Below are 25,969 nucleotides of genomic sequence, written 5' to 3'. Positions count from 1 at the left end.
GGAACGGGGCTGTGCAGGTGGCCCAACACTGACCCCCAGGCCCCATGCCCATCTAGACTCACAGGAGGAAAAGTTTTTACCATGGCAGCAAGCTAAGCAGTGCCATTCTAAGTGCTGGAGAAAGATACTCCTTGATGCTGAAAGATACTCCTGATACCAGTTCTTAGGTGCCTTTCTGCAAGGAAACAGTGGCAAAGCTTTCTGTCCTCACCGGCACACCTGCCCCTGAATCTTCTCATGAGATCAAACTTTTTCTGGGAGAATATTATTATTGCCGTTGTTATTATTATTTTAAAGAAGCCACACAGGTGGATAGGTGGATGCCACCCCAGTTCATGTGATTACAACATGATCCGTAGACTGCCCTCCGCTTGTGTTGTGACCCCTGCCAGCTGCTGTGACCAGGTTACCAGCTTTCAGAGGTGCCTTGGGCTCTCATGGATGGTCACCTGCACTGTCCCAGGCTGACAGGCTGTGGTGTCTGTGTCCCAGCTGCCTCACAGCAGCCCTGTCCCTGAGGAGAGCACGTTCAGCCCTGCTCCCCTTCTGCTGAGGGGGCATCAAAGGTGGCATCACATCTGCTGCCCCTCCGGCTTTTCCTCAGCCTCCCAAGGACTAGGGACCGTGGGACACTGAGCTGGGCCCTCTGAACCAGGGGTGTGGAAGAGTGTTTAGTTCCTCTCAGCCTGATGCCTTCCTGTGCCAGGCATCTGTAGCAGTACTGCAGATTAGGCCAAGTTAGACCCAAAAGTCTGCTGCTGCTTCAGAAGGCTGCAGGGATCTTACTGAGGTCACTTGCTGAAGACAGTAACATTTCTGAAGAGTCCCTGTGAACCTGTGCAAAATCTGGATTGCTGGTGTTTCAGGTGAGATGGGATTGGCTGCAGTTTGAGTGGTGAGTGGAAGACACAGTTCGAGCCCCGTTGCTTTTGCTGTCATATAGGGAAATTTAGAATGGAATTAAATCAAGTATACTCAAATGCATTTAAAATTCTAAACTGTCATTTTTACTGTAATACCTTTTGGCATATAACGGCCACAGTGACGATAATTTTAAAGTGATAGGCAACTAGGCTACATAAATTAATTTAACACATGAAATCATTCATATTCTCAGTTGCATTATCTTAAAATTTGACTGGGGGTAAATTACTATAGTTAGTATTAAGCTAAATAATGCTATTATCTTCTTTCAGAATTCTGTTATACTGATTCAATATCATTTGAACTGGAAAAGGCAGGAAAAAAATTGAATCCTGACTTGCATTTTCAGATAGACTAGTAGTTTTCAAATGATTTGGGAAAATTCAGAATTATTAGGATCAATAAACAAAATAAAAATGGAATGGGAAATATATTGAACCCTACACTTCCTTGATTAATAGTTTACAAATTAGAGGACTGGGTAATCACCAAGCGTATGAAATTCAATAAGGGAAAGTGCTGGATTCTGCACCTGGAATGGTGCAACCCTGGATGAACGTATAGACTGGGGAATGAGATGCTGGAAAGCTGTGCTGCAGAAAGAGGCCCGGGGGTCCTGGTCGATGGCAAGTTGAATATGAGTCAGCAGTGCCCTGGCAGCCAGGAGGGTCAACCGTGTCCTGGGGGCATCAGACAAAGCATCACCAACTGGTCATGGGAGGGGATTGTCCTGCTCTGCTCTGCACTGGTGCAGCCTCATCCTGAATATTGTGGCAGTTTTGGGCACCACAATATCAGAAAGATATTAAGTCATTAGAGTGTCCAAAGGAGGGCAACAAAGTTGGTGAAGGGCCTTGAGAGGAAGCTGTGTGAGGAGCAGCTGAGGTCACTTGGTTTGTTCAGCCTGGAGGAGACTGAGGGGAAAACTCATTGCAGTTTCAACTTCCTTGTGAGGGGAAGAGGGGGTGTAGACGCTGATCTCTGTGCTGACCAGTGACAGGACCTGAGGGAGTGGTCTAAAGTTGTGTCACAGCAGGTTTAGATTGGATATTAGAAAGAGATTCTTCACCCAGAGGGTGATTGAGCACTGGAACAGACTCCCTGGGGAAGTGGTCACAGCACCAAGGCTGAAAAATTCAAGAAGCATTTGGGTGATACTCTCAGGCACATGATCCTGTCTTGGGGATGGTCCTGTGCAGGACCAGGATTTGGACTTGAGGATCCTTTCCCTTCCAACTCAGTATATTCTAAGATTCAGTGATTCTGTGACTGTACTTTTACTTGTACTTAGGGCTTTACATTCCCCCTGATCAAAATATGTGAGCTCAGAGAAGATAGGTGAATCCTGACTGCCTGACTTGCATGGATGATTTTATAGCAATAATAGGGTTTTATTGCTCACAGTTGAGTAAGGCAATTAGGACTTGCTGGACAAATGTAAGCATCTTTTCAGCATAAGGTATCCAATTCTAAGATGCTTGTAAACAGATGGCATCAAGAATGGTTACTAATTCTAATGCAAATCTGAGAGCCATCCTCTATTCTGCTGTGTTTTTCTTGAATGCACACATATGACCTAAAGTTAGGGCCAGATTCTCTACTATTTTGTAGCTTATGCAGAGTGAAAACAGAGTGAGAGTGTTTTATCTATTTACACTGTAAATGAACACATATTGTGAGAGGTCATAGGAATTCAACTGGATTATTGACTTCTCATAGTAAAAATTTATTTTCCTTTGTATTTAATGTTTGAAAACTGTTATTTGGTGAAATGGAGATATAAATTTTTGCTCCTCCATGCTGCAAGTATTAAATTATATGGTGATTTCTGCATGAACTTTCTACCACTGTAATCAAAGACACTTAAGAGTGAAACAACCAGTTTGGAAGTACTTTAATGTTCTGAAAATAGAAATTGACAAAACAGATATTTTTAAATGTGTTTTGTTTGAAAGGTGAATTTAAACATGTGGAGAAGTTGAAACAAAAATGAGGCTTATGAAATAGGTTGAAAGGACACACTGAAGTTCAGTCTTAGAGATTTTTGCCCCACATCCTGATTTTGAAATCTTTTCTTAAAGCGAACATGGAATAAACAAAATGGTTTGGTTTAGTATGGATTTCATTGAATTTTCAAGTTCATTTGAAGTGAAAAAAAAAAAGTCATAGTCCAAAAGGAACAGAAATGAGAAAGGAAGTACTTACATAAGTATATGTAATACAGGAAGAGTAACTGGAAGGAATAATTAGTTCTACTATTCTACAAGTTAAACTGGGTGTCAGAGGAACATTCAGACTTATATTTTAGGAGGTGTACAGAAGCAAAGCGTTCCTGATGTGGGCCTTCCATAAGGCAGGAGAACTGAAAGGGATTTTACACTTGTGGTCAATGAATGGCAGAAAAACAAGCCATCGCTGAAAATGAAAATTCATTTTCCTGCTAATTTATGAATCTGTACACAGTCTTCCTTTATATATGTTTTTGAAATCTTAAAATATTCCCCATACATTCCTTGTCATCTATCTTGAATAAAAAGGTGTGCAATTCATTAGACCATCAATAGCTGTGAAAGTACTGTATACCTGACACTTTTCTTTGAAAGCGACTTTTCAAGGGACCTCTCAATTCACCAGGCTTTCAAATCTCTATTTGCTAAGCTCTTTCTCAAGTTTCTCAAACTCCCCATCTTCAAGAAGAAATCATGGACTGCACTCCATAGATTTAGGAGAGACAGTAGAAAAAGAAGACGGGGAAACATCTTGGTAAATTTTGCTGGTCGCAAGAATATACTAGCGCAAGGAGAAAATCACACTGCAATGAATTTTACACTAAGCATTTCACCATTTCACTAAATATTTCATTAATCATTACACAAAGCATTTCAATGGAGTTGCTGAGGATATTTTCTCCAACGTGAAAGAAAAAGAATGTCTTGGTGGTAGACCAGTGAATACACAATGTGCACATTACAGATTTAAGAAAAATAAACTGATCAGTCTCTGAAGGATTTCATACAGTCAAAGATAATCTAATATATGTGAGTATAGGACAGAATGGTACATGCAATTATAAGTTGATCACCTGATTTTTTTCCCCTCCAAATACCAATATTAGCTTTAGGAATGTTAGGCCCAAATTTACTATAGCCCTATAAAGAAGAGCAAACCCATAATTCCATTAGTCTCCTTAGAAATAAAAAACAATATTTAGTATAAATTATCCTGGCATATTTGGGGCCTTAATATTTTCAGTGTCCCTTTGAATGAAAACAGCTGATTATATTTAATTTTTTTAACAAAATGATGATTATTACTATGAAAAATTGAAATAATTACTTTTTTAGTACATCAAAGAATAATGATTGACTTTACACCATACCTTCACTTGCGTGACGGTCCCTAAAAATGTTCTTGGGATGGACGGTAAAGCCTTCTATGTCGTGGACTGAAGATGCTCTCCGTATACTACAAATGCTTTCCTTTGATCTGGAATGCGTTAGTGGATTGCTTGTCTGTATCATGTCAGGGTAAAGTCTGTCCCATTGTTGTTTAGGTGATGAATGGTCAAGAGGTCCTGATATATTAACCAAAGGTGAACATTTACTGGGTTGAATCAGTGCTTTTGTATCATCCACTTCTGAAGGACTACAGCTTTCTTTTGTAGGTGATTTAAAGTGCTTCATTGCCACTGAGTCATCGCTGTGCTTAGAGGAATCAATTATCACTGCATCAGGGTCTTCCTGTGGCAAGGACTGCTTTCTGTATGTTAAAAGTCTCAATCCAGGTAATCGAAACCCAAAAAGTCTGCCTACATGTAAATATATAAGAAAGAAGAAAATATTAGCCATTAGTGTCTTGTCATGAAAATCTGCTTTTTTCACTTACAATGACAATACCTATAAATATTTGACCTATTTCTAATAAATTACAATGCTTATTAATGTAATATGTAAATATGAAAACATAATACAGCTCTAAGTTTGTTATAGTTGTGATATTAAAGGATTTCATAATTCAGTCAGAACTAAGTTTCTCAGCTTAGAACAAGGACAGCAGCATTAATTCTACAGTCTATTTTAAAAGATATAAGGTTATCTGTTCTGATGGTAATTTCTAAATTAAAAACCTATGTGTCTATAAAAGACTTCTAGAACATGCCGAACTACTTTGGTTGGTAGCTGTTATCCTGAAATAGATATTTGTGGATTCTGTTATTAGTGAAACTCCATGTGCTTATGAGTGTACTGCAGATATATGGATTTATTTACTACAAATTAAACAGGATAATACGAGTGCTAATTTAAACAGGATAATACGAGTGCTAATAGTTACGGAAAGAAAATAAGTTGTGTATTGGTTTTGCCAAAATCCTAGATGAGACAATTTAATGAGTTTAAACTGAAAAGGAAAGGAACACAGAGGAAGAATAAGGAGTGACACAACTCTCAGGTCTCAGTTGCATCTACACAATACAGTTATCATTTACATTTGAATGGGTTGAGTTGGACTTGGATGCTGAATGGCAGGCTAGGCTGTTCTGAGGGTGTGGAAAACTAACAGTTTTGTGTAATGGTAAGAAATATCAGTAGCTGACAGGAAGAGTAAAATATTGTGCATATAAAGATTTATATATAAGAACTGTAAAATCTACAGACTATCCTTCTAAAAGACCCAAATAACAAATATTGTAAGATTTTGTGTAAAACAACTCACAGATGGAGGCAAAGGGATTTCAGATGTACAGAAAACATATTAAACAGTTTAGAAAAAGAAATGCTAAAAAAGTTTAATAGAATAATTGAAATAATTGAAATGATCAGATATCATTGAGTAAACAGCCTGACTTATTTAATAACTTCTTGTCTCTCATCACTTTGTTACATGAGTACTTTAAACAGTGAATCAATAGTTAATGATTTCTTGGAGGACATCTCAAAATATCTTGTTATTCTTTATTACTGGCATAAGAAATTCTGTTTGGGATAAGATTTCATTTTTTTTTTCAGTCAGTTTTAATTGGCAATATTTGTAGCTATCTAACATTTAAAAATATTTATCACTGAAATGTATCATTCCATACTGAAATATTTTGAAATAATCTTTCTTTGATGCCTGTGACTGACAGTAATTGTGTAGAGTGATTGATGATGCAGCTTAATCATTCAGTGCTTTAAAATGAGTGTCCTATATATTTAGTATTGAATATAAAATTGTATTTTGAATTCCAAATAAATGAAGGTGAGAGTACCCTACTCTTCTTAAAGGAAAACCTGTCTAAGAGCTAAAGTTGCTATACTATGTGACACCACAGGTCCATCTAGCACACTGTTGGACCTCTGATATTTCCAGTAGTGGATATGTGAAGAAAGAGATTAGGATTGTGTTATTTCTCTCAGTAAATTTACTCAGTTTCTGGATACCTGATTTTCTGAAACTTTCTGAACTAGAGATTGTATTCAAACCACAAACTGAATGTTTGGTGTACCTTTCTTCCAGGAATTTGTCTCAGTGCCTTTAAAAGATGGTTGTACTTTGATCTGCAAAGCATCCTATAGGAAACAGTTCTGTAATTTTAGCATATATCTGTGAAAAAGTACTTCCCCTTACTTGCTATGTAAGTATATAAGTACTTCTCCTAACTTGTGTCTGTGGGGAGGGTGCTATGAAAAATAGCTAATACCTTCCTTTTCATACATCTGCTGCATTCTTCTTTGTATACCTCTTTTGCAAGCTGAAGAATGCTAGTGTAACTGCATTGTGTAGCTCTCATCATCCTTTCACTCTTAGTTACTTTTTATTTCTAATGTAATAATTTTTAACAATGGCCTGAGCTATTCCCAGACTTAGAGATCAATGAAGTGGCATAATGGCATTTTGTTTCGATCATAGTTCCCTTGCTTACAATTGCCAATATTTTATTGTCTTTGTGAGTTATTTTCCTAGCTGTGCTAATGTAAGATATTTTTACAGCAGCTGAAAGATTTCTTTGTTGACTGGTAATAGATAATTTAGTCTCTACTATTATGTCTGTAAAAAATTTCATTTGCTGTTTTATCACTTGGCCACTCAGTATCCTAGCATAAGTCTGTGAATCTCGTCTAATAGTCTGAATAATTTTGTGACTTATACAAACATTCTGACCTCATTGTTTGCACCTTTTTTATCCAAGGACTTGAAAATGTATTATAAAATAAAGAACCTACCAGAGTCTACTGATAACATCTCAGTATTTAGAAATCTGGTGATTTATTTTCAACTTTTTTTCCCTACTTTAAAATATATATCCATGTAATGATCTTCCTTTTTTTTTTTCCTTGACAATTTTTGGAAAAGGTTGCTGAATTCCAAATTGAATTCCATTGAATCTATTACTCTGATGCATATACACACAAAACAGTAAAATAGACAGAAAACTTTGTTGCATAAACCAGAGTCATGCATGTTTAAAACAGCAACTAGAGGTGCCAATTTTCAGTCTACACAGTGATATTCAGCAGAGTGCACCTTGGGAACTTGTATATTTCTTCTGACTTACTATGTATACTTGTACAAACAGCTTACAGTTGAAATTAGCAAAGTATGTAAATAATTATTTTATTATTTTTAAATAATGTATAGAATTGACCTGTAAAGCAGCTTATACATAAATATTGAAAGCTTATTGCATCCAAAGTGAAACTAATCTTTTAAAATATTAGCCTTTTAAAAAAATCTCTTTTTAATCAATTACATTGAATTTTTTAAAAATACCATTCATAAGGGTTTCTGGCATTTGACACTGTTAAAGACTTTTTGTTGGCACCCTATTTTAGTCATATTCATGGTGATGCAGATGGTCTTTTCTGCCTCACCAAGTTAATATGACCACGTTATACCGCATTACTGATTTAGCTGTCTAACTGCAGTTCATCTGGAAAGAATACTCAGTGAGAATTTTGCTTCTTGTTAAGACTTTTGGGCATGAAATAAAAAACTTAAATTAGTAGCTTTTTGCTATTCTTCTATTAACTGTAACAAATCTTGAAGCTAAAAGCCTGTTTTCTGATTTTTTTGGTTTTTGTTTTGTCTCTTTTTTTAATAGAATATTCTTAAGGTGTATTGCTATTCTTCAACGCATAGTTAATGACCTACATGATGTGTTGGACATTCACCGCTCTCCTGCAGCTAAATTTATCAGGAGGCCCATTCACAGTTTGTGTAGTTAGCATTATTGAGCTGAGAAAGGAAGTGTGATAATACAATTTGTCATGAAGCAAAATTCGTGGCCCCAGGCCCCCTGTCCCAGTCCAGACTAAAAGTGTCATTGGAAGCTTTCCTGGCATACTGTGTATGGGGTAAAATCTTTTTTTTGATGATGGACAACCCCTGCTTTGTGTAGGTATGATGTCAGAAGCAGTTTTATCTTGGCTTAGTTCTTAGTGCTGAGTCAGAGATTCGTATGACTGTGGCTTGCTAAGAGCAGTTGAGGAAAGCAATTGAGTCTGAGTCACAATTCCAGACTTACATTCCACCTCCTCCTTTCAAACCTTGCTTTACTGAATAAGTAATTTGCAAATGAGTTAATCTGTTGGTTACATTTATTCTCTGTGTCATTTCAGCTAACTGTTAGAATTTCTAAACAGTAGAACTTAGTCCAAAAATACACTGTAGATAAGAAAGGACTCCTCTACACTGTTTGCAGATGGAGCTATATCCAAAGTCCCAAACTCAAATGTACTTTTCTTGCCTTCTGAAAGCCTTTTTTAATTCTGTGTCATGAAACGTATATTAGACACAAGACACAGTGGCAAAGCCAGAGAAATGCCTGCAATTAAGAGAGTTTTACTTTCACTACAATTTCTTTAGTGGTTCTGGATAGTGGTAGATGCTGTGTGCTATCCCAAAATCTGTTTAGCCCATGTCAATGCACATGGGATTCCTGCAATACTATCCCAAACCTTGCAGAAGAGTAGTCCTAAGACACAACAGCTGGGAAGTCGTGATGGCTCCTCAAAGAATTGCCCAGCCAGTTTTTGAAGCATTGTTATTTTCAAGCTGATGCAGAGAAATAATTATTCAGAAACCAAGATTTCAAAGCCTGGCCTCAGGCTCCCCAACTGGGAGTTAGATCTAGTCTATTTATCTCAACCTTTTCTAGATTTAGACTTTCCAAAATCAAATCAAAGGAGCTCAAATGCACAAAGAGTTCACACAAGTTAGGTGTAGAAACTGTCAGACCTTTTTCTCCTGGTCTAATTTCTCCTGGGCTGAGAGCTAAACCACACCGAGCTGCTTATGTTCCAGTACAACCTGTTGACTCTGCTAGAGTGTTGAAGAAAATCAAGTCTTGGATATCAAGTTTTATCATGGTGATTGACTGGCCTGGCTACAATATGAAACATATGTGACTTTTTGGGCATATAAGATTAAAGAATACAACATACATATCCACAAAGATCAAACTATTCTAAATAGAGTTTTCCTTGACAAGGGTAGGTATGATAGGTCAGTTATGACAGACTATCCTCCAGAGTATGGGCTAATTCAACAACACTTTTATTCTGAAACTTTCCCAAATAATCAGCAAAATTATTTTCACAAAAGTAACACAAGTCAGCTCTTTAATGAAAGATTTTCTCATAATTAAATATCTACTGTCATGGAATTTCAAGATCTGGTTTATTAGAAAAACAGGCACAGAAAATTATTGAATTGCTGCTCACAGGCTTATAAATACCATCTAATAACTCATGCAACAGAATAAAGGAAACAATTGCTTTTGAGAAATGGAATCCCTAAACGCTGACAGTCTAAAATAGCTGTAAATACTTGAATGTACTCTATGCAAACACTGAAGCATGTGATGATGCCTTATTTCCTGGCTGGGCACAGCAGACCATAGGACAGAGAATTACAGCAAGAACCAATCATGGTTTTTTTGTTTTTTTTTTCCTGCTCTTTTCCCCAAAAATATAGGGAATCATACACAGTTGGATAATTTTCTTGCCCTGCTCATTAAATAATCTTAATTTATTTTCAGGAAGGAAAAGAAAGGTGTATGCTTTTATTAACTTTAGAAGCTTGAACTCATAATTTTCGAACACTGCATACATGTCTTTTTTTTTTATCTTCTGGTATGCTCTCATTTAATTTTTGCACTACTTCTTTTAGTTTTCTCTAAAATTTAAGATTGCACATGAGTTTTACCAGTATTAACACCAGCAATCTTTGTTACATTTCCTTGTGAGAGAGTTTTAACTGAGTATTGGTGAGGTTTACACATAGGACTCTGTCAGAGTATGAAAGGAAGTGGACGAAGACTCTGGCTACTTGTAGGGTTATGCTGTGCCTGTGAATTGAGTCTGAAAAATGCTATCATGGTCTCCCTCAAAAGACAGAATGATTATATCCTTGAATGTTAATATGAATCAGTACACTCATATGTTTTTCTTCCCACCTGTTGATAGAGATGTCATTTTGTTTTATCTTATTCATTATGTTAAAATTATAGGATTTGCAATGTTTCTGGAAAAAAGCCACTGGAAAAAAACATTTTTTGTCCTCTCAGAAAGAGATTTTACTTCTTGCATTTCTATTTCTTGAACATAATTAGAAATAGAAAAGAAGAAAAAAGTAAATAACTGCAATGAAATAGAATAGAAAGCATTGCAACAAATAGGATATGTTAAGAATTGGTCACCTAGCATAATATTTTGCTGTCTTGGTGAGGATATGGTATGGTGGGTTTTTTGGTAGCTTGATAAAGTTCTCAATCCTTCACCACCTTGGTTGCCAGACTTCATAGGATAAAAAATATTGCTTTTGTCGAGACAAAGTCTGAAGATGGTTTCTTTATGTCTTAACACCGAATTCATATACCATTATCAAGTTCCACAGCGTGTTTCGTCTCGTATATTGATTGAAGTTTTTTTTATGCTCTGCATACAACAACTTTCAGTGATAATAAGATGAAAAGTATCATTAAATTTGGATTTTATATGTCATACAATTATACTACATTTAATAGTTTAGCTGTTATATCTATAGTTTTGCAGCAATAAATATTCAGAGTGAGAGCAAGAGCCATATTATGACTTTTACTCTTCTAGAAATATATAAAATGTAATGAGATCTTGAAATAATAGAACCAGAAAAAAGCAATAAAAGGACTTTAGTAGATAGAATTTTAGAAGATAGATTTACCTGAAGAAGAGCCACTTGAAAGGTTGTTACCATCTGAAATACAATTAAACTAAATTTACAAAAAGCTTTTGCTTGAAACAGATTAAAAAAATAAACAGACTATTAAGAAAAGTAGGTAGAATATCAAATTTCCACACATTCTAAAAGTAAATTCAGGTAGCTTGAATTCATATACAATATATGTAATATGCCGAAGAGTTGTTCTGAAAGTACACTGCCTTTTTATTTGGAAAATTTGAGAACTATTCAGTTAAGACGTATTTTGATAATGACTAAGTTTTTTCACATAGATCAATACATGTTTCCAATCATCAAGTTTTAAAGTTGGTTAATGTTTCAGACAGAAAACTAAAGTAGATGCATATGGATTAGCATGCTATTTCCCACTAAATGGAACCTCTAATTAGTGATACATTTTTTGCTAGGCAATGCCAATATTGTTTGGATGAGATGTATTGAAAAGTTGAAGAATTCATAATTTTTTTAGGAAGAATAGGCTTTATTCACTAACATTTGTTTAGAATATGGTATTAGTTTCATATTTCTGATAGGGCTCACTTATTTCATGACTTCATGGTGAGAATTCCCCAGACTATGTCCTTGCCAGTTGCTTTTGGGTCTTTGAAATGCCCAGCTTGCCTGGGTGCTTTGAATAGCCAAGTAATAATGATAGGATTCTATGCCTGAGAAACAAGACACAGTGGTGGTATATTCTCTTATTTTTACCTAACGATCTATTTTGTTTGCTTATCTTCAAACAATATGTATTCCATGTTGAATAATTAACCCCCCCACACACATTTCTGGTGACCAGTGTCCGTCTGGAAGTTTCTGAAATCCATTGGAAATTTTTTTCTGCTTTCTGGTAGAGTCAACTTTGTGTAAGCTTGAGATACCCTGATAGTTTTGATTTTTCCTCTTCAAGGTTAAAATCTGTAATTCAATTTAGCAAGTGCACAGATGTGTTAAGTTCTCTGTGCTAATTCTTATTATGAATAATAGAAAGACATGTCTCTCTCTTCCACCAGAGAATGAAGCAAAATTCAATACCTTTATACTTCCCTGAGGGTATGTATTATACTGTGGGATGATTTAGCAAAATCATTATCCTAGCCTTCAAGTTACCTCACAGAAACCCCATTTTAAATGACCTGAAAGAAACAGATAGATAGGATACTGTTAAAAAGTAATAAAAATATAGGACTGGAAGACCTGTCTGGTAGGCACAAGTTACCTCCAATGAAAGCTACTGAACGCTGTGTCATTCCCTCTTTTTTGTTTGCAATCTCTTTAAGCAGAGATTATCTTTTTTACTGAATGTTTTTACAAGATATAGCATGGTAGCTGTGACTGTGGCTGGCTGAGGCCATAATGCAAACAGCTAATCCAGGGAGGCTTCCTTTCTAAGCTGAGCCCCAACAGTAACCATAACGAGGAAACAGAAGTACAGCCACCCCACTTGTAATTCTCTGTGTGTAAAAGGAGACTAAGAAAAATTGTTTATCCCAATGGCTGTTCTGTTAATTTAGGCTGCTAGGTGTTTGTGGAGCACTGAAGGTGATAGTAGCAGAGATTCTGTCTTTTACTGGTGATTGGTGTTTGGCCGTATTCCTTTGCTAAGAGATAACACTGTTCCAGTTTAGCTAACATTTACTGCAATTTACCTTGGAGACAAATACACATAATTGACACCGGGGTTGTCAGAACTATGCAGCTGGTTGGCTAGATAGAAACCTTTGTCCTCCTCAACACAATTTTTCTTGACTAGCCCTCACTTGAGATGAATTTGTTCCCAGTGGTGCAGCTAAAAATAAGACCTGGACAAATTATTCATTACATTTTGGGCAAAGTCAGGGGGTTACTATTACTTATATATGCCATGTTCTATGAGGCAAAATTGTATGCATCAAACAGTATGTTTAGGACAACAATGTTGTTCTCCTAAAATTTTTAGGAAGATATATGCTTATCTTTCACTAAGTTCCTATGCTTACTTATATAGCAAAGTGCTCTGCACAGAGAAAAGCAAATAGCATTCTTTTGAGCTAACTCTTTGACTGAAAGGAAGGCATGACTTCAATTTCATTTGTGCTTGTTTTATTTGTAACATCAGCATATGCAGTGATCTCTGCTTCTGAGATGTAACTCCATTGCTATGACCAGGAGAGAGACAAACTTGATGAAAAGTAAGCACCTTGAAGAAGGTGCTTGAAAGGTTTTCTGATTACGGTTTTAGCCTCTTCATTTTATTTGAACTTTATCCAAAAAGTACCCATTTATTGGATGCATAACAGATCCTCTCATTTCCTTTACAGGAAAAAACACAAGAAATTATTCCAGGGTGTCTTTAATAGGCTTATAGATTTTGAAGCAATAAAATGATAAGAGAATCCTCAAATATCCCTCTTCAGCAGAATGCAATTATACATTTAATCAAATAGCTTTCTGGGCTTTCTCGCATGAGGTAATGATTACTGTGTTTGGGAACCAGTATTAGCTTATATGCTGGTACTTCTAGTATGTTGCTAGTTCTCTAAATTGCTGTAAAAATTCCTCACAAAATAGCAGAGTGGATGAACATACCAGATTTGAAAGTTTGTTAGATTTGGGAATGAAATTGGACACTTAGGGTCGCTTTCCTCAACAGGTGATTTAAAAGCCATATTTGCACACAGAAGTCATAGCTTAAGAGTTTATAATATAAACTGTTGTTTAGTGAAGTCTGTACAGCACACTGAATTATTCTGGTTAACAACTGTTACAAATAGACAAATTAAAATTGTAATTTATTAGTGTTCACAGAGGATTTTTCACTAAGGTGGTATAAAATCACATCTCTTCTTAATTTAGTTTGTTTTAGAAAGTCTACAAAAAGCTCTGGTTTTTTTCTTTTACAGTGAGTCTAAAGGGAAGGATTTATCTTTTACTAAAAGTAACTTGCTAAATATACATTATTTATGCATTATTTCAGTTCAAGATGAAAGTTTTATACAATTTTGGCAAATGGTTAGAATAATGACAATTCATGGGAATATTTTTTTATTGTTATAGTGACAACCAAGCAAATGTTGCTGTCTTATCAGATATAAGATAGAAGAGTCCAGGTTACAGGTTATTAAAATCCATTTTTAGGGCTTATGTAGCTCAAAACTATCAATCTTAACACTTCAATATGCTGCACAAATATCCTTTCACTTACAAAGCAGGTATTTGTGTCTTCAAGCATTTCACAGATCGAGTGAGGTGAGGTGAAGTTATTAAGTGTTTTTATCTTTGGGTATAGATGTTAATTTCTAGAATTACAAAACATTTACATGATCTAACAAAAGGCAATGCAAAAAGGAAACAAACTTATTAGAAAAGACTTGATGTAACAATGAGTAGAATTCTCCCATCTGGAAGTGAGACAAAATTTAGAAAGATTGGATGATGAATGGACATCTATAGCAGAAAAGAGTTTTTTTAAGTCTCACTTTAACTGCACATTGTACATATGTATTCTCACTGGAGATTGTTACCCAGGCCTGGAATAAGTATGTACAGAACAAACTTTCACATCTCTCTGAATATAAGGAAGGGACAGATGTAGTATTAAATAAATTTGATTAGAAGTTTAAACAAAAAGATATGACAATATTTTGGGCTGTACCTTTTTACTCCCAAAGGAAAGAGTTATATATGAGCAAAGACTTCATTTGTTTTACTAAAGAACTGGCATATATTGGAAAATAGAATTGTTGCAAACTACAAAAGCAATGAAACAGAAAGGAGTGAAAAAAGAGTTGTCTGTGATTTGGTAGTTCTTTACAGACTTAGTGAATGCTGCTATCTTCCAAAATTTCTCTATTTGATTATACGCTGTTCTGACTGCCATTGAGAGCTGGTGATAAATTCTTGCAAGAAAGAATAAAGGGAAGAGAAGGATCAGCTAAAAGGACTTTTACACTGATGTTGTGAAGCCACTATCTTCACTTTTCACACTACAACCTATCCATCCCCTTGCTGCATATAAGATAGGAGCTCTTGAGTACCTGATTAGAAAGAATTCTATTTATACTCAAACGTGGTCATCAAAATCCTGACAACATACCTTTTTTTAATAATCTGCCAAGCCCAATGCTGAATCAGAAGCTAATTGTGTTAGCCATCATCATGGCGTGTAACAAAATTCAGAATCCTAGAGAGCTTACAAAGGCTTTTTGAAATATCAGTAATCAGCTGGTAGATTTTTAATTTTCTTCCTATTCAGAGCTAAATGCAGTTTCTGAGGTCAACCTAGCAAGTGTCAGTTGCCTTCCACAGGTATTTAATTTTTTCAAAGGGCCCTTTAACAGACTGGAATCCCTCTTTTCTCCACAGCATGAAGTGCTTTTTTCTTTCTTTGTGTTAGAGCCCTGTGGTAGGCAGTAGCGTTCAAAACTGTTGGCTGCAACTTGTGGGATAGATGCTTATAGAGGAAAGGAAAGGTTTTTCAAAGCTACACTTTATACTTTTTATATCAACTCTTGATAAATCAATTAGAGGAAGAGTGGTAGTATGGAAGAGTTATCTTGTTTTCTAGGGTCAGGAAAATGACTGCAATCTATTTGTTTCCTAATCACTTTTAGTTCTCTCCTGCAACCTGACTCAGTCATTTTTATTTGCTCTCATGTTGAAAAGGCATTCTAATATGAGAAAACTCAATTTAAGGAGCTCTGGAAAGAAATCTCTCATGATCTGTGTGCTTCTGGGTAGTAGATGTTAATGTAATCTGAAATCTTTTGTCTTTTGTCATTAGCCATTGCTTATCTTGGTTGTTTGTCAGAGATGTATTGCACTTGTTATGTGTCTGGTTCCCTCTCTATTTATATTCTTTAAATTGGTTGCTGGATTTGAAGGGATTTTTTTTCTTTGCTGCCCTTTTTTTTTTTTCTGAACCAATACCCATTACTGTTCATTTTGTGTGATCCAGTGAAAAGAGATCACCTGGTTTACCTGTTATAAATAGAGTAAGACAATAAAAAACTAACTCCCTCCTGGAGAATCTGCCTTTTGCCTTTCTTATCCTGGGAACATAGCTTAAAAAAATATGTTTTTACTGGTAAACCATCCACCTTTTTTTGCCTTCTTTTCTAGCTTATTGGTTTCTCTCTGCCTTTTCTAGATTTCAAGCTTTTGTTTGTCTGTTTTAGTTTAAAATGATCATTGGACTATACAAAATATCTTGCAGTTATTTCAGGATGTTTTGCATAGTTTGGCCTCTTTCTTGAGAAATGTCCCTGCCGGGAGGAATTTTTGGCTACGTAGCTTATTTTGTATCATCATTCTTCCCATCCTGCCCACATAACAGTCTGCTCTTAAACCATAAGCAACTAGGTGGAAATAGGAGCAGCCATGTGCCTGCTCTAGTTTCTGCCAGTTTCTGGCATCTGGCTGTCCCCACTAGCAGGAAAATGGTTTAAGTCACCTTTCTTTGCCTCCTTTTGAACCTTGATGTTTCTCTATTATATACTGAGTTTGGAGGCCCACCTATTCATTTTTCAAGAACTTTCAGCAAGGAAATCCCTTGTGTATGTCAGGTGTAAATACTGTAAAACAAGAAAAGGATGTTTTGACAAAGTGGAGTTTTTTTCGTATTCCCTCTTTAGCTTTTTACTTTAAAATACAGCAAGTGATAACACTTGAAAATGTACAGTGATATGTCACAGATACCAGAGCAAAATGCTCTTTTTCATGAGGCTCTGGGGTTTTTTCCCTCAACTGGTATTTTACCTTCTATTTTGTCAACACAACCACATTAAGCATGGACAAGCTGAAAATTTTATTTATGTTATAAAATTACTTTTTAAATCGAGGAAGTAAGATGTTCCAAATTCACAAAATCATGGCATACTAAAATAAAAACAGAATATAAGGAGGGTTTACTTGATGTACTTTTTATAATTTTTCTTCTGATGCAATTTCATTGTTTTTCATGATACCCTTTAATGGGATTTTAACCGTATCATTACTAGAAAAAGTGTTTTCTTGATATCTCCAGTAAAAAGCCAACTGCTGTATTCATTAAAAAAAACCCACTGTAAAAAAAATAAGAAAAGGAAGTATAAACCCCCAATATTTTAAATATGTATCTTAAAGAATATTTACAAAGGCTTTTGAAAAAAAGTGATATTTTTTGCAGACTGCAAGCTTCCAGTAATGGGAATTTTCTTTGCCACAGTTTAATATCAACTGTCATTGTAGGGTTATTCAGGTACTGTGCAGTGCTTACATCAGGAGTTTTCCCCTTGCTTCTCACAGCGAAGATTGTACCAGTCTTTGTTTCCTATCTAGAGAAAGCTGAAGTGTTGATTTAACAATCAAAATACTCAGATTCCAGGTCCCTTTATCGTACTAGCATTAAAGATTATCTTGCTGTGAAAAGGTATTTTCCAACTGGTGCTGAGCCAGCCAGGGGTAAGTGTTAATGCTCACTATTAGAGCATGCTGTGCTTTACTAAGAGCTTGTACAAATGGGATGAGTTCTGGGAAATCTTGTAGTAAGAGCAGATTATGTGAGTGCAGATGCAAAGCAGAAGGATCACGTGCTGTTGCTGCACAGAGTGAAGGTCAGCAAAACAACTCACATTCTGCAGATAGTGGGACAGAAAGCTGCACAGTGTAGCTGTATAAGAAGTGGAATTTTATGTTGAGTATTCTAATTTTGACAATACTTACATTCCAGAGTGGAATGAAAACAAAAGCATTTCCTATATATTCTTCAAGTCAATATAAATACTTCAATTTGATAAACCCAGGATGTTTAGTTATGTTTTAACTGTTTTTTTTTAAGGTTTTATATTTTCTAGTCTAATTTAATCACATTTCACCAACTATTAATCAAACATCACCACTATTTTTTACTGGGAAAGTAAAATGGTAATATTCAATTTTGAGTAGGCTAAGATGAAATATTTCAGCTATGTCATAATGCTTTTTTATCAGTTTTATGTTCATAATTGACTTTTGTCAAGAGTAATGTACTTATCTGAAATGTTTCAGTTTGAATGAATTTATATGTCCTAGCACTACTCACAAGATCCATGCTGTTAGTACTACAAAAGATCCGATAGATTATTTTACCAGCCTCTTGCAGTAGGTTTGCTACATTTAACTTGCTGTTTTGGATTCTGTTTGAAGTGAGTCAGTCAATGAAATTGCGTCCTTTGGTAACCCTATTGTCCATATTAATTACTTTCCCAGATAAGAGTAGAGGTAAGCAGAGAACTTTTAATAAGTAACTTACGATTTACAAGTTTAGATGGTAATATAGGCTTGGACTTCTCGGGAGATGCCACATTCTCTTCATCTGTTACATACTCAAAGTTAATAATAAACATCATTGCTACTCCTTCTTGATTTTTCACTGGAATTATGTGGGTGTTGCAAATGAAAGTAGATCCTGCAGATGGATTAAAAAGAAAAAAAAGAGAAAGAAATACATAAATGAAAGGAAACTTCATTTTTTTCACTGCCGTAATTCTAGTTACACAAAAAGACATTGAAGAATATTTCTTTGAATTTAATATTTGAGCATCAAATATAATATTCTTTAATTTAAAGAAGAATGTTTTCATAAAAAGAAATACCACTGTTGACAATTTATTGGAGCCTTATCTTTTCTAAAATGTTTCTCCTTTGAAATGTCAATTTTACTTTTTGGGTTTTTGTTCACTGGAAGTGCCTTTATAGACACACTTGCAATATGGAGACATTTAACACCAAAAGTAGCAATGTGAACACTGTTCCAAGCACAATACTTGTGAAGAAAGCAGAACCTGATTCTTCTAAATGTCAAACGTTTTTCAAGCTTTTGGTTCTATTACACAGTATGAGTCATGCATTAAGTATTTATGGATGTAAATATACCACTCTTCTTATTTTAGCTCTTGATCTTTTGGGGGCTGTAAAACGATAAGGTTTGTGTTAAAAATGATATTTGTTGTTCAATCCTATGGGGTTTTATACTCTATCACAAAATTCTTCTAAACTGTGCTAATAATTTTCAATATTTTTTCAGAAGTATTTGATTTAACTGTTATACACACTTTTAAGTATGAATTTAAGAATACCCTAGTTTTCATATATATGGAGCACACTCAGCTTATGCTGAAACTAACAGAGGGTGAAATTTTTCAACACCGCCAGTGCTCAGAATGTTCTCATGTAAAAGCCTAATTACAAATGTAAAGGATTTTTGTGTTAATTTTTCCACTATAACTTCAGGAGTTTCATTTGACAAGGTCATTAGTTTTGATTTAATTCCTTCTATTAACGTTACAGAACATAGTGGTTCCAAAAACAGTGTTATTGCTGTAAGCAATAGAGTATGAGCTAAAAGCTTCATGCAAACACAACTGTGAGATGGTGTCTTTCCATGTTAACTAGGCGCTAGTTTAGTGTACATCATCTGCAGTTCATGCAGTCAAATGCAGTAATCACTGAAACTTGACAGGCTGTGCAATTTGACAAAAACAGACCCTGATCTGGGTTGCAAAAGAATAAGGAGCACAAGGAGAGTAAGGAGAGACATAGGAAGATTTACATCGCTATAACCAAGACCAGATTCTGGCTCCTTATATTTAATGTAGTACTTGCTGTAATGTGGTATATGTGGCAATTTGAGTTATGTATAAAATTGACATGCTGGCCTTTCAAGTTTTGCAGCTGCACCTTCCATCCATTTAATAAAACAGTTAAGCTGTGGCACTTGCCACTGTTTCCATGGTTACAGGCTCAATGTCTTTAGTAAACAGAAAATAAGCAATTTAAGACTGTTCCATTAGAGCTAAAAATAGAAGTGCTGCAGGCCAACCATTGTAACATAGACTTGTTAAACAGAGGCTCTGAAGAGAATTTAGAATAATCTTTGTGGGTTTGGCTAGCTAATACTAATACATATTTAGTTTAAACAGTCAAAATTATATTTATTGATATATTTATTGATATAATTTCCTTCGAAGGAAATTATATAGGCTATGTTTTGACATGCAGGTTTATAGGCTGAGCAGATATACCCAATATCTGGGAATGGGGCTGGGCTGAGGCACGCATGGCTTTGAAGAAAACTGAACTTCAGTAAGTCAAATGGCTATCAGCTTTTGCAAAGGAGGATGATGAGGAGTCTCAGACTCCTTTAAAAACTATTCTGCTTTTGAAGGCAAGGACGTTTCAGCTTTTGAAATGCTTCCCACAGTGCTAAGTAATAACACTATCTCCCATTTATGTAGAACATTCCGCCCTCAAATATTTACAAACTTCATTTGCACTGGAGCTAGGGATTCACATCTCTGGGGACATGCAGAAGCTGTTTAACAATCCACAGCTTAAGAACATGGCAAAAAGAGCCAGAGTTAAAAATTTAAACTGTAAGTAAAAATATTTGGGGAATAAAAAATGGGAAAGGTTCATCTGGTTCCCTTGAAGAAAAAATGCATCACAGGCTACTAAGTCCACTGTAGTTCATTAGTCTGAAGTTTTTCCAAGAAGCCTGGGCTTTTTAAGAGGCAGAGAACATTTACTTTGTGTGCATGATTGTAAGTGGAATTCTGTGAGTTAACCAAAATACAACAGTTGCAGTCACTGTCAGTGTTTGTCTTCAGCACAGAAGTTGTTATCTGCTATGCACTTATCAGTATCTATCTCTATTAAAATGGCAATAAAGAAATAAAAAATTCAAAACAGCAAGGAATATTTTAGTGTGATTGAAAATGAAGACTGGATACTGAGAAAGAATATTGGCAAATTCAGAAAGCTTTGACTTGTAGAGGTGACGGCAATAAAGAAATAAGAAGAAGTAGATTGTTTATAAACAATCTTATTCAGTATTTGCACTCTGGCATCCCACTGCTCTTCATTGCACTCAGCATGTTTTCCCTGTTTTGTCTCTATACTGAATATTTTGAAAGTAAGAAATGCTTCTGATGAGCAATAAAAATGGTAATGAAGTTTTTGGCATTTGCATTTCTCATCTAACAGCACAGGGCAAATGGATGTTTTAATCAGAACAATTAAGAAAATGATATCTTTATAATTAATAGATTAAATATCCAGCAATATATCAGGATTTTCTCAAGATTACTACTGAGGAGTAACCATGAAATACACCTGTTTTGCTCTCTCATTATAATCACTGGAGGTGATAGAGGAAAAGCTGGGTATTTTCTTGTCAGCTTGAATTTCATGGATATAAGAACTTGTTTCCTTTTATTTAGGCCGTTGTTAAGCCAACTGCTTCATCTAATTAAAATAATGGCAAAATATCCACATGGAAAAAACAGATTTCTCTCCCCTATTTGCTGTGTGAATATGATGTATGATTCTGTGGTTATGTATTCAACAGTATGATTTCACAAGACCAGACAGACTGGTGTGAAAGAAATAACTGCCAAAATGTATACATAAGTGACAATAAATATTTAAGAAATAAAGATTTAGGGCATATTAGGGTTGTATAAGGATATATTACACCATTTGTGCAATTCTGATGAAGCAAAGCCTATCTAAATATGTCTGCATAGTGTTTAAAGTTGACTTTCTTCAGGAGCACAAAACAAGCACATAAAACCAATTAATCTGGTTCATAAAATCTATTTAGCCTTCCAGTGATTTTCTATAGAAGATTTTAGGACAGATTTTTATCAGACTGCATCTTCTAGATACAATTGCATTCATTTATTTGAATTGTAAAAGCTCCATTTATAAGCAATTTGGAGAGGACAATACAATTAATACAACATCGAAGGCATTCCAAATTCTCATATGAAAAACTTTGACAAGCAAACTTTGAAAAATGACACATTCCAAACAGCAATTTTGATTCAACCTTCCTAGGAAGAAAATCTCACAGGCCATTACATATGCCAAGCTGAAAGGATCTCTGAAAAACAAGACATTGGCATTTAGGTAATTGTCTTAATTCTGCAGAAGTCTCATGTTTCACACAGCAGGGACCCTTCCAGATCCGTCATTGTTCTACAGGATGGTTCTGCAATCCTCTTGCCCTGAATGGGTTTGACAGTTGCTATCTGCATTTCACCATTAAAAAATTCAGACTCCTCCACTCTACAAATTTGTGGACAGGCTTCATAGGGCTAAAACTAGTTCCAACATAGTTTGGAACCAATCTTGGCTCCCTGTGACAAATAATTTATGATTTCTCAGATATTTTTTGTTACTAGAGCTGCTATAGACAACTGACTAAGACAATGGAAAGAAAAATGTTGAACATGTCCTCTGTGTGCATATATAAATTTTTGGGCAGAGTGACCTCATACAAGGGTTTTCTAGGATTGTGATAATTTTTTATTTCTATGACCTACAAGTAGTCCACTGTAGGTGTCTGTACAAGCCATATCCACTTCTGTTCATTTAAAATTGAAGGTGACAAAGAATAAATCAAAACAGAACAAAAGAAGAGCCAACAACAACCTGCCTATGAGACAAAGACCAAAGACAGTAAAAAATGGGAAGCAGAGATACTGTACATTTCCAGATCTACGCAGTCTTGCTTGCTGCTTGAAAGCATCTCTTAATGAGACGTTTCTGCAAGATTTTATGATAATACAGGGGTAAGAGAAGGAAGCTGGGGATTCTTTGCACTTTTATTAAATTATCAGTATTTTTAATTTTGGAAATAGCTACTCTCTACTTCCCTCAATAGAATTCACATTTTGTCATCAAAACAAATGCTAAAAATGCCTTCTCTCAGAGGCACAAACTTAGAACTATCAATTATAGTAGAAATACAACTGAATGTGTTTCATATTCAATTGTGTGCTAAGTTTAGTCTTAATTCTACTGCCATTTTACTGAAAAGGGGGACAGAAGAGTCTGCATAGTTCCCATTTTCTTAGTAATAAGGTGAAATACCATTTTCATAGTTTCATTTTTGACTAGTTACTGCGATATTATTAGAGTCTGATCACTGTTATACTAAGTAGAAACTTAATATTCCTCTGTTAAGGAAAAGTTGACTTCCATAAATACAAAGAACATAACAAATGACATTTTGTAATCTTGTGTCCATGTTTATAGCCTTAGTCATCCCTTCATCATAGCATGGCTTATGGAGATTGCCCAATGTTAATAAGAACTTCCCTGGGAAAAGAAAATAGACGTAATGTGAGGGAGAATTAATGTGGAAGATCAGAAGACCTTCTCTGGCTGTGCCTGTCCATCATGGAATCTTCATCTTTGGGATGAAAAGCCAAAGCATGACTTTCTACTAACTCCTTAGCTTCCCAAATCCAATATTCTCTTCCTTCCTTCCTTCCTTCCTAGTGGCCAAAAAAAAAGCATCACTTTCTACTTCTTTCAGCATGAGACAAGTCTTGGAAAGTTGTTTGCTCTGTTTATTCAGGTGCACGGTAGTACCTGTCCAGGCAGAAATTAAAGGGAATTTAATTAAATGAAAAATATGTGCTGATCTTGGGAAGAGAAAGACTGTCCTGCTTTGTGTGTACATTCACGAAGGCTGAGGCTGTGGGCTTTAGGCTGTCTGTTGTACACTGTTGCTAAGACTTTTGTATTCTTGAAATGCCCTAAGGATAAACAGAATATCCATACTTGATACAGCTTCGTGTGTGATCTGGAATAGTGACCTTATTCCCTGTTGTTCCATAGTTACTTTCAGCCAAACTTTAAAAAAAGAAATGGAAGTAAGCCAAAACTTTTTTCTATGCGTTGTCAAGATTCTGGTAACAAACAGGTTTAAAAACTTGTTTTAGCAAACAAATGCTTTCATCAAGCTGTGAATGGTGCAGAAGAATGACACTTGAAAATGACTGGTGGTAATTTAATAATGAGACCAGTAAAGCAAAGCATCTTCTATTCTTGAAAGGTTATAGACAAAAAAATGAAATTGGAAGAAAAACAGTACCCACGGAATATTTGCTTTGCCTTGTGTGGTTTCTGTGACTTATCACTGAAGAAAGTCGTTTCCTTTATGCTTAAAATTCAGAAGCCTATTTACCTCTGCTTTGAGGTCCACTCTAAGCAAACAGTGTATTAGTTGAGGTTTAGTTGGCATTTAGGGACAATTGCACTGGGGATGTGCAATGAATATTCAAGAAAAGCCAGTTTGTCAAATAATGAAGCATGATGTGTATTGTGATGTGAGGACTCAACATGACCAATCGAGGGATGAAAATCTATTCTTTGCATTTCTATTCAAGCACAAGCCAGGAACAATGCAGTATGTCAAAAGGAATATTGTTTTCAGTCTACTTACTGCAAAGGTTTGCTTTCTTTCTCAAATCATAATAAGAACTCTATTCCTGTAGTGCTATATTGAAAATAGTCATGCAGAATTTCAAATGTTATTATGTTAAAGGGCTCCAAATACCTTTGCAAACCCATTTTTGTGTCAATTAAAACTGTTTACTAACAGATTTTCAGAACTTGTTCTTACTGTTTATACAATAAAAATGAGTGCAAGAATGACTGAATCTACCCTGAGAATATTTCCCAGTGTTTCATGCTGTACAAACGAATCACTGGAGACAGATACCATGTAACTACTTGCTCAACTCAGTAATAATCCCATGAAAGAAATATCAGACAAATACTTCTGGCTTGTTTTACCTGCAACTCTTTCCTTCTGTCATTTATTCAGATCTTTGGAGACATCTGATTTTTAGAAAAACTATTTAAATTTTGCCAAAACTTTGCCTCTAAAGGAAAGGATACCCCTTGGATGTTCCGTTCCTCCCCGTCCCACATTTGTTGTGTAGCTGCACACATGAAGAATAGGAGGAAACTTGATGCTAAGACTAAAGATGATTATCTTTGTAGCCATAAAGAGCACCTATTCCAGGAATCCCAGGTTGCATTGCAAGTCCTGCCTGTTGCTGCCCTTTGAAGTGTACAAGTATAATTTTACTTTCTTCAAAAATGTTAGGACTGAGGCATAGAAGTGTTTTAACCAAAGCAGCATCAAAAATGAATAAAGAAATTAAGGATAACACAAAGAAACTCTTGATCCCATTTTTACAATTCAATTAGCAGATAACAGCCCTGCAGTATTAAAATGTGTCTTGTATATTTCCACAGAGAACTTTGGGCAATGGGTTGTACAATTCTCTTTATCTTTTCCTGTATCTTCTATGTCTTTGTGTCACTATTTTCCATTTCCATCTGACTGAAAATGAGCTACCTTGAGTGGCAAGGATGAGGAATTCACAAGCTTCCTATTAAACATGCTGCAGACGTATCTGTGTAACTGTCTCTTCTAAAAGATTCACTGCAGAGAACAACTAAAAATAGATGGCAGGTTGAAATGCATTATATCCCTTTTCAGTTGAATAGCTATTTTTAAGGAGGATGGATAGAAACAAGAAGAGTATATTTGGCTGATATTTATTAGGGAGCTTACACTGATTAAATGAAACTTACTTTGACATTTTACTCCACCCTCTTTAGCAAGTAGATATTCATTCTGTCACTGAAATGGTTGCTGATACTAAGATTTGATTTATAGGACCATTTAGATGTTGTAAGGTATTAACTTACACTGTTGAGAGGTGAAGGAAGAATTTTTGAACTAACAAACTAAGGAAAAAATTACCCTCTGGAACCTGTGGACAAGTTCTTTACTGGACTGGTATATATGAAAATCTCATTTGCTCTCCCTTTAATACCATTTATAAAATAATTAAATTGGTAGATAAATACTGTTCAACTGCTCACACCAGCATTTCTTATGCAACTGAGTTGATACAATTATTGCTAGCCTCCTAATTATAATATCTACACCTACACTAGTAGGCTATGGTGACTAATTGTAATGCTGACAGCATTTTTAATAGGAGGACAGTTTCCTAATGCTTTGTTTTTTAAGCATATA

General features: G+C 35.4%; 1 protein-coding gene across 5 annotated transcripts in view; it reads right to left on the bottom strand.

The window, feature by feature from the left end:
- Window positions 1-25,969, bottom strand: part of KCNH7 (potassium voltage-gated channel subfamily H member 7) — a 223,054-nt gene that overhangs the window by 74,598 nt on the left and 122,487 nt on the right. For 4 of the 5 annotated variants that reach the window (XM_064661045.1, XM_064661044.1, XM_064661048.1 and 1 more), the window contains exons 3-5: window positions 18,371-18,526; window positions 11,107-11,139; window positions 4,304-4,732 (exon numbers count right to left, since the gene is read on the bottom strand). In XM_064661045.1, coding sequence (XP_064517115.1) covers window positions 4,304-4,732; window positions 11,107-11,139; window positions 18,371-18,526 — 618 coding nt within the window. The remainder of the gene's footprint in view (window positions 1-4,303; window positions 4,733-11,106; window positions 11,140-18,370; window positions 18,527-25,969) is intronic. The other variant, XM_064661047.1, reaches the window with a different exon arrangement.

Source organism: Pseudopipra pipra, chromosome 7, assembly GCF_036250125.1.
Source record: "Pseudopipra pipra isolate bDixPip1 chromosome 7, bDixPip1.hap1, whole genome shotgun sequence".
Taxonomy (NCBI): Eukaryota; Metazoa; Chordata; class Aves; order Passeriformes; family Pipridae; genus Pseudopipra; species Pseudopipra pipra.
This window is presented reverse-complemented; position numbering and strand designations above follow the sequence as displayed.